Source organism: Lepeophtheirus salmonis, chromosome 13 (assembly GCF_016086655.4).
Source record: "Lepeophtheirus salmonis chromosome 13, UVic_Lsal_1.4, whole genome shotgun sequence".
Taxonomy (NCBI): domain Eukaryota; kingdom Metazoa; phylum Arthropoda; class Copepoda; order Siphonostomatoida; family Caligidae; genus Lepeophtheirus; species Lepeophtheirus salmonis.
The window spans coordinates 39,565,312-39,575,700 of NC_052143.2; the positions used below are offsets into that span (position 1 = coordinate 39,565,312).

The window sequence follows — 10,389 nt, forward strand, 5'->3', positions numbered from 1 at the left end:
GTTTCCTACTTAATTTGGACTCAATACCCTTGCTAATTTCTTGTATTATTTACTTCAGGGAGATGCAGTCCCTGACATTTTGCCTAATTGTTCTTCTTTTTTTTCTTCATTACATTCCTTGCAGATTACCCCGTCGTTCTTAAAGAGCACTTCTGTGAAAAAGTCTCTAGACAAAATACGATATTTTAAGCGCATATGTCTTGGTGTGAGGATAGGATCCAAAACACTCTTAATGAAGTCTTGTAATCTTTTGGTTTCTTCGCAACCTCTTTAAATGTGTCGGTGTGGTTGTGCCAAGAGATGTTTTCTTGATAGTCGATGAGGCAACTTTGAAGGGGTCCCTGTCTTTGTTCGTTTTTAAATTGAATGAGTATTACTTGAGTTGATTTCTTAAGCACCATCAATAGAGGATGAACCCCTATTGTATTTAACACATCTTCCACTATGACTAACCTCATATTAGTTTCCCCTTTCTTGGTAGATATATAGTAATCAGCTGATTTCCTTCGATTAAGCCCTCAAACCTATAGCCAGCCAGTCTGCTCTTTGTGATTTAATAGGAACGCTATTATTTTCTCTCATTGGCGACCACTGTCAACGATTTGAATTATTTTATTCATCAGCTACTAATATCGCCTTCCTTCTCTGAGATAATAAAAGGAGATGCCACAGTATTTTGAAGTCAAACATTCCCCAGCCACCAAGGATCTTAGAAGTGATCAAATGGTTCGTTGCAACGGCAAGGTGTATTAAATAACATGGGTAAACATTTTGCACAAAAAATTTATAACTTTATTCATGAAAATCGAAAGAAACGTGCAAAAATAGCAAAGAAAAAAAGTATTTCGGATAAGGTAAATGAGTTGAGGTCTGAGAAGAAATGAGCTCTATGGTATTAATTTGGCTATGAAATATATATTTATTTAATGATAACTGATTCTATTATTTTTAAATTTTAATAAGTGGTGAATTTAAGTCCGTAGCTTGAGGTCCCTGTATCGAGTATTTTTCACACTTGTAACTGATTTAAATTTCATTTTATTAAAATGTAGATAAAATTAGTAATATTCGGACTTATTTATACTAATAAGTAAGGGTGATAATTTTGGTAAGAATAGAAAAGTGGACGAGGAGAAGAGAAGAAATGCTTATGGCATCATTGATTAAATAATATACATCTTCTTCTATCAATGAAGAACATTATCATTCCGGCCTTTATTATTCAATAATAATATAATATTAGATGGTTATAGTCGATAAGGAACAGAATAAAATGCCTAAAATAACGTCGCCTTCTGTATGGATTTCTGAAAATGGAGGCCCAGGAATTTGGAAAATACTTACCGGATGAGAAACAGATGGTTTGTCAGATTGTCTTTAGTCCCCTGTCTAGAATGACACGCAACTCATTATCCTCATCTCATAACAAGAGTATGTATAATCATCTATAAAATCAAGTTAGCGATGAATACATCAAGTCAGACTTTAACTTTGATCTCACAAAGATACTTATTGCAGGTAATATAACCTTATCCATTGCTAATCATCTACGTTCAAAAATTTTATGGAGAAATACACGGGTAAACCTATCCCTTCCCAAGGAACCATCATTAAATTAATGGAGGATGTTGGTAGTGATGTCATTGATAGAAATACATATAAAAATGTTTTGAGTCATCCACACCAAATGACGATCAAATTATCAGTAAAAAGTATAAAATATTTACTAATTTTGAAATGGAACTCTGAATTTTGTACTATCTAACAGTAAGTATTCAATTTTTTTTAAATCTAACCCTAAAATACGATTCTATTTTAGCTAAATATATCAAGAATTATGATACACAACGCATGAAATGGCAAAAACAACTGCTTAAATGGTCACAACAACGGGGTAGTAGCTTTGGATGGTTTGCAACTAGTTTGTCTGAGACGAATTTCTTCACTTAAGGACTTGGGTATGATAATTAGGTTTTCCAATATTACATAGTCATTAAATATTACTTTTTTTATCACTTAAGGCTTAGTTATGGTTGACAGGCTTCAAGAAATGGTGTTCAGAAAACTCATAATAGTCCAAAACAACTGCTTAAATGGTCACAACAACATTGGGTTTAGCATTATAATTAGCAATTGTGTATATCCTTCATGATAATAGTATGTTGTTATATAAGCATAAATAACGGGGAAAATATCTTTTTGATGCTCTTAATAAGGAGTAATATCGCCGGACATTACTACATAATTAGCTTTTGCTCTAAATCTCTCAGATGGATTTAATTATAACATTTCTTTTTTTTATATTTATTGTCTAATTTTATGATTTTGACATTTACTTTATTATTAATAATTAGTTAGATCTCATCGGTAGAGATATAACTATCCTGTGCACAATTGTATATAGCAACTTCCACATGAAGTTGAGGGGTGATTATCTTTTTGATTAAACTCCACGTCTCGCTTGTGTCTTGCAACCTAAAGTTATGACATATTTAACTGAATTCATGTCAGAACAAGAAAATATTATTTGGATTAATCTATTATTTAAATATTCTGTATATATAATTTATTGTTATTAGTTATATGATTCCAATTGTTTAATTTTGTATATTTAACATAAATGTATGATAGTATATTTTTTATTATGTAGATTATATTTAATTTAAGCCTTTTTTTTAAACTTGGAACTTCAAATATATTTTGAAATACTCTACTTTGTCGTTTCATTAGCTATTATTCTGAGAATAAGGTTCATAATGCATTACAATTTCATGGAGTGTGACGTTTTCAAATCTACTGTAACGGATAAAAAACGTCTAAGTCAATTATACGTAGTATATCTTCATTAAACATTTTGCTAATAAATACATTCGTTATACCCTCAAAATCATAATAAAGCAGGCAGATGATAATCACATCAGTATTTTAAACAATGATACCATATGTATTTTTTTCACCCTTCTCCTTGCATGCGTTTTTCTCTACAATATTATCAACTTTACTTTAGTAGATTTAGTAGTGCCCCCCCCCCCTAATATACAGGTTATAAAGAGTGGCCTACGAAACTTTTTCTTTTTGATATTGCTATAAAAAACAGACGGATGGATACTTTTCAATAAATTTTTTTTTATTTGAAAGCCTCAACAGTCCGATTAATAATGAAAGACCATTTTATTCATATGGTTGCCGTCGCTAGCCTTACAATAGCCCATTCTGTCGACCCAATTTTTCAATATATTTTCGACTGTGTGAGCTTCAATGGCTGCAATGGCGACTCCAATTTCGTGTTTCAAATCGTCAATCGTCTCTGGATAGGGGTGTAACATTTATCGTTCCCCACAAAAAATGGCCGGAGACCAGTTAATGTTGCCGTTTCGGCTTATGATGCGATTGTCGAAATATGTAAAAGACACTGTAACGTTAGCTATCTTGTTAACCAAATGCTGTAACATCCCTTCAAAAATGTTTAAAGTATGTTCAAATTCCAAGCTTTTGTCATTTTTTTCTCCAAAAAGTCTTTAGTATTTCCCATCTTTGAGCTGTAAATTGCTATTGTTACATGTCAGAGTTCAAAAATGCCTGCCAAGGTTAAGTCTCCATATACAGTATGTCCAAAAATTGAGGGCGGTTTTTTAAAAAATATCATGAAATAAACTAAACAGGTAATTTTTTTTGGCGAAAAACTTTATTTATTTCATAATATGACGATCTTTAAGCTTTATACATTTTTTATGCGTTTTGGCATCCCTTCATACAGAATGTTTAAAGTATGTGGAGAAATTTTTCCCAAGCTTTTGTCATTTTTTTTAAAATTCATCTTCTGAAGTTGCTGGCCCATTTTCATCGAGTTCCCTCTGGACCAAGGCTCACAAATTTTCAATTGGAGACAAATCAGGACTGTTGGCAGGAATCCAAGTTGTCTAAACACCACTTTTGTGCTTTTTTTGGAGTGATGAGCAGGGGCACCATCCTGCTGGAAAATAGCTCTTGATGTGTGAGACAATATTTTCCTCTTCAAAGGAGGTCCAGTTTCTTCAGTATGAGACAAAGCTGACATCAGAGACTTCCTGAGGATCTCCGTAACGTAGTACTCCGTCGTCACAGTTTGGAATCAGTGGAATCAGGTGAAGATCTAACATTGCCTGGTGTCTGATAGCGTGTCAAACCTGAATTTTCAGAGGAAATTTTACAGTTGGAGTGGGTTCCACATCTCCCTTATCTCTTGCCTAAACCCAATCTGTCTGGGGATTTGGGGTATGAAATAACGCAAATGGTCTTTCATCACTGAATAGGATAAATTTTCAGTCATCTGTAGTCCAGTGCTTCTTCTCTCGACAGAATGAAGCCGTGCCTTCCTTAGGTTTTTTGAAAGTTTAGAGTGGAGACGAAATTTGTATGGCAAAGCATTCAAAGAGTGCCTCAGGTAGTTGTGGACAGATGACTTGGATATTGGATAGCCCTTTGAAGTCAATCTTGCTGCAAGTTTCATTGTGGATTGCCTCTTTTTGGTCAAAGTTTTAGAAATCACCAGTTTGGGAAATTTACTAATTTTTTTCTTCCTTCCTAGACCCTTCTGATTTGCAAGGGTATGTTCATCTTTCCTTTTCTTACACCAATTCTCAATGATCCTGAGAGGAACCATCAATTTTTGGACATACTGTATATCGTAGTCATTGACTGGGTAAAAAAAGAACCCTCAAAAATAAGAAAATAATGAATGAAAAAAGTAAAATAATTATGCCATTTAAATATTGTAATAAGGATGAAGTGACGTCATCAATGGTACCTCTAAAGGGATATATGGTGGGGGGAAAAGTTCTTTGTAGACATCTAAATTTGGACAAAAATAGATCATGTGGTCGTTGTATTGATTTAAAAAAATGTGCGAATTAATTAAGAGAATTTCAAGAATGATATCAGAAAATAGCGGACTAAACAAAAATCTAAACGGGTACAAGCGGTTTAGATTTTCCTCAAGAACGTCAAAATGTAATAAGACACTTTATCATAGACAGTGTTTGTGGGAGGCCAAAGGGGGATACCCCTTCCCTCAACTATTTAACTAATCTTTGGCCGGATAATCATAATTATTATACAAGGAGCTATATATTTTTACGCAATGTGGTACTACTCACTGGTGATGTGTTTATAAACGAATATAAGTAAAAAAACGCACATTCCCTATTGAAAATGAATATATATGTTACGGGCAAACTTGTAGAACACTCATAATACGTACAAACATTGACAAATATTTGACGGTATATCGTATTTTCTAAGACTCCAAAAGTAGTTTGGCCTTGAAAAATTAGATTTGACCCTTTTTTATTTAATCTAAAATTGAAATAAATGTTTATTTAATAGTTGTGTTGTATATAACAGTGTGGTGTTTAATGATCCCCCTTTTGGACTTGTGGTCCACTTGCACAACCCATGGTCCAGGGTGTATCATAAGATATTAAAAGAGGTCCTGGATACTCTGTATAGCGGCAATGATAGGTTTTGACCATCCTTGTGGACAAGCAGTTCACTTGTGTAACCCGTGAGTGGAGTTTATTATAGGATATCAAAAAGGGTCCTTGATGCTCAGGGAAGTGGTGGCGGTGGTTAATAGTGCACCTATTTAACCAGTGGTTCACTTGCACAATCTGTGGGATAAGGTGTATCATAGGATATAAGAAGGTCCTTGATACTCCGGATAATGGTGGCGATAGGTTTTGATTCCCCTTAGGGACCACCTTTCCTCCTGCACAACCTGTTGGCAGAGATATATTTTGCGAAATAGAATGGAGTCTCTCGTCACAATTTCTTATCATACAAGATGTTCTCTAGAGAAAGCTTCTTTTGAATGTGTCGAAAAACATGTGGCCTCCTAGTTCCCCCGATCTTAATCCTTTGGATTATTCAATTTAAACAAAGGTCGAGGGAGCTGCCTGAGACAAGCGTCACGGATCTGTGAGATCATTGGAGTCCTCCATTACGGCTATAGGGGAGGATTTGTCAAAAGACTAAATCAGTAAGGGTTGTAAGGCCTTTAGGAAAAGAGTGGAAGCTGCTATTTAGGCTGGGGGAGGCGATATTAAAAAATTTAGGTCGATTTCATTTATAATTTACTGGAAATATAAGTGCTGATTGTGTGAATACAATATAAATTTTAATGAGAATATACTAGAGTATCAAATTGCTAGCAATCAAATTGTATCATAATCAAATCCTTAATGAACAAATTGTTTAGCTATGAATTGTTTAATAATCAAATTAACACCAAACATTCATTTCACCTTACCATGTAAATGAAGTTAAAATTATACCTGCCTGGTCATTTGGTACATACCCGCTCTAACAGGCATTTTGAACATTGCCCGAGTATTTTGAAAAATGCCCGTTACATATATTTAATATATATATATATGAGTACAAGGGATGAACAAGAAATTGTATTCCTGTCCTTTTGGAAACGGGGCCCAAGTATTGCACAACTTATTACTTCGTTTATTTATCAAAGGGAATAAATTATTAAATAGCCATGACGTATCAAGTGAGATGAGTGAATCAACAGCTGTAAACAAACTACCAAGGGTATTTTCGTGTTAACGAGGTAATGCCGTAAGAGTAGTATAGTAATTATTCATGAGTATGTTCCCCTCCATTATAGTTGCAGTCTAGGTAAAGTATTATTTTATTTTGAAATGACTGTATTCTTCTCACTTGTGCGACAAAGTTTAAGCCAGCAAGTAAAATGAGTAAGAAATGGGCTCTCAGAGGCAACATGTAAAGAACTCTAGGGAAAGAGTGGACATTCAAGGTAAGGGAGGCAGGATTTAGTAGTTCTCAATTCTAATTAGCTTAAAATTAGAGGCTGCTACATGTTCCTCCAGACACGCAAACTGTTTGAGCAGGCCGTCTCCCTCCAAGTGGAATTTTTTGAAAAGAAATCCAAAAATTAAGATTTTTCCAAAAAAATTTTAAAAGTTTAACTTTTAAAAATAAAAAAATTTCAAAAATTATATTTTTAATATTCAAAAACAAAGTTTCTAATTTTAAAGAATTTCAAAAAACTACAACTATTCACAAAAAATTAATTTATCGGAAAAAATTACATATTTTTCAAAAAGTTTAAAATATTAAATTTATCAGAAAAAATTAAAAAATCCATAGCTGTTCAAAAAAAATTAAAATATTAAAAAATTTCAAAAATCCAAAGCTATTCACAAAAAAATTGAATTTTTTGGAAACAAAATCAAAAATCCATAGCTACCAATTGAAGTTTTTGGAACTTTTTTTAGAATTAAATTTATTTTCAAATTTTTTGAAAAAATTTCAAATATTAAATTTTCTATTAAAAACAGTAATTCTTTTAATTTAGAGGGCTATAGCCCCTCCAGCCTATCCCCTGCAGACAACCCTGCACTGACCTAGACTATCCCACTTTTGCAGATATTCTTTAACATTGATGTTCCTTTTACGAATATGCAGTTGTCAATACTGCAATTTATAATAACATACACTTACATTATATACCCTTTAAACAGTTGATTTCACTCGCTTTTAATTTCAAATAATTATTACTTTCTTTTTGACTTTACATTGACTCTCCATATTTCATCATAGAACAAAATGAAACACTTTTATAAAACATTTATTGCTTTGATTTTACTCATTTGGATAATTTATTTTAGTCTTTACAGATCAATGTCAAAGTATATTTTTTGCATTTAAGGGATATACTTTTGTAAGTAAATAGAAAATAATTCAAATATTCACAAAAAAATTCAAAAATCCATAGCTACCAATTGAAGTTTTGGAACTTTTTTAAATTAAATTTATTTTCAAATTTTTGAAAAAATTTTATTAAATTTTCTATTAAAAACAGTAATTCTTTTAATTTAGAGGGCTATAGCCCCTCCAGCCTATCCCCTGCAGACAACCCTGCACTGACCTAGACTGTCCCACTTTTGAAGATATTCTTTAACATTGATGTTCCATGTACAAATATGCAGTTTTTGCAGTTGTCGATACTGCAATTTATAATAACATACACTTACATTATATACCCTTTAAACAGTTGATTTCACTCGTTTTTAATTTCAAATAATTATTACTTTCTTTTTGACTTTACATTGACTCTCCATATTTCATCATAGAACAAAATGAAACACTTTTATAAAACATTTATTGCTTTGATTTTACTCATTTGGATAATTTATTTTAGTCTTTACAGATCAATGTCAAAGTATATTTTTGCATTTAAGGGATATACTTTTGTAAGTAAATAGAAAATAATTCATGTAGGTGGCAGCAGTGATTCGACGGGACAAAAGTTTAAGGGTGAAAAAGTTAGGGATTTCCGAAAGGATTTTGAGGAATTCAATTTCAGGAGTAGTATCTCCGTGATGAAAATTCTGACTGATCTCAAGTGTAAAAAATGGGCAGTGCTTACAACAATAAATGGGCCATCCCAGGCTGTGCGAAGATTTTCTTATGATCTTTCATGGTGTCTAGTTATTATAGGTGATGTGGACTCGTACAAAAAGGTAATATAGTTCTCAAAAAAGTATATATACTTCATTTCTTCCAAATTTGCGGGCTTATCTATATTTGATAGGACTATAAATTAAACTCCTCATCTCTGGGATCAAATATTATTTTCCTGAACGATAAGGATCAATTGAAAATTGGATCTCCATTTGTGAGTGGTCTACCGTGGAGAAGTTTTGGTCAGAAGAATATTGGATATTTTTATGGCATTGCGCTTGGTGCTGAAATTATTTATGACTTTGATGATGACCATATGCACAAGTTTTGGTTCCCAGACTTCCTTCCTAAAGGAAATATGAAGGCCATCAATGACTTTAATTCCTTAAATATCACTTTTAAAACGTTCAAACCCTTAACAAAAAACAATTGTCAAGTCTTTAATCCATATCACTATTTGGGAGGACCTTCGGGATCATGGCCACGAGGATTTCCATTAGATTGCTTGAGAGGATCTAATGAAATTCCATTAATTTAGATCTAAAATTGGATAATAGTAACCCTATTGGCGTTTTACAATCCCTTGCTGAGAACGAACCTGATGTTGACGTTATTTATCGACTTACTCAAATCACGCCGTTTAATTTCAAACCTCATAAACTAAAGGAACCCGGAATAATATTGCCTTTCGGAATTTACACACCTTATAATGCCCAAGCTATTCTACAATTTCCTCCTGGGTATTGGGCCTTATATTTACCAATTTCAGTGAGTGGACGAGTCAGTGATATTTTGAGAAGTTACATTGCAAAGAGACTTTTTGATATCTTTAAAATACGAGCGGGATTTATTTCCTATCCTCTTCTTGTTCAAACAAGAAATAACCACAATTTTCTTGCAGATTTCAATGCTGAAATATCTCTTTATAAAAAAGTATATGTTCTCTTGAACTATTTGGACTTATACGAACACAAAGAGAACGCATTTGGTCCGGAAATAATATTGAATTTATGGATCAGACTTTATGAGAGGGGATATGTAGAGGAAAAAGATGTTGTTATGGAACAAAAATGGCTTCAAGCACTCTTGAACATTGGTTATACGTTTCCACGTCACAAGAACGACAACAATACATCGACCCAAAGGTCACCTTTTAGTGTATAACTTTAAAGTGGGCCAAACAGTGTCTTTGACCCATTCATTCAAAGAAGTAAACAGCTCATGTACACAAAAAAAATATATGGAGTCCAGATTACATTGAGGGAACAGAGATTGGTCCCTCATTGGATTCCTCTCTCCTACTACTTAAACTACGTCAAAAAGTTTATATTGGTTCGTCACAAGACTCTGACAAAGGAAAAACTATTGGCAAAGAAATATCTACTATAATTATCGGTAAAAAAAATAATAAATTGTTGGACTCATTCAATCAATTACGCTCAGGGACGCTAGATTATAAAATTACTCAAAATATGATACAAAGCACAGATGTGATATATTGCCACACTCAACCGTCTGCTTGCTTAGAAAAGAAGTATGAAGATAAGACTATGGGTGTCATACCAGGAACGAGATATAACTTATAGGATGAAGATTGGAAGTGACTGAACAAAACTCTCATTAGTCTACAAGATGGACATGGCATAGTTGGATCACAAAACCGTTTTGATAGTGAATGCTTGAGACATTATACCAATCTTGAGTCAAAACCCTTTCAAGTAACTGGATTCATAAATGATAGAGAACATTATCCTGCCCCAAAAAATGCCAAAACAGTTTTTTTCTTGGATCTCAAGCAAAGCGTACATTTAAGGAGGACATTGATCAATTAGGCTTTAATATTTAAAAAAATGAATTAAACTATATGGACTTGAACCACATTTTAGCTGTGATTTACATACCTGAAGACATCAC

The 10,389-nt window shown here is 33.0% G+C and overlaps 1 protein-coding gene across 1 annotated transcript; it reads left to right on the forward strand.

Annotated features, from left to right (window-relative positions):
• Positions 1-6,750: 6,750 nt before the first annotated feature.
• Positions 6,751-9,639, forward strand: LOC121128373 (uncharacterized). Its single transcript, XM_040723954.1, has 4 exons — positions 6,751-6,805; positions 8,293-8,534; positions 8,606-8,906; positions 9,014-9,639. Exons 1-4 carry the CDS (start codon positions 6,751-6,753, stop codon positions 9,637-9,639), a joined length of 1,224 nt encoding a protein of 407 aa, XP_040579888.1.
• The last annotated feature ends 750 nt before the right edge of the window (positions 9,640-10,389 follow it).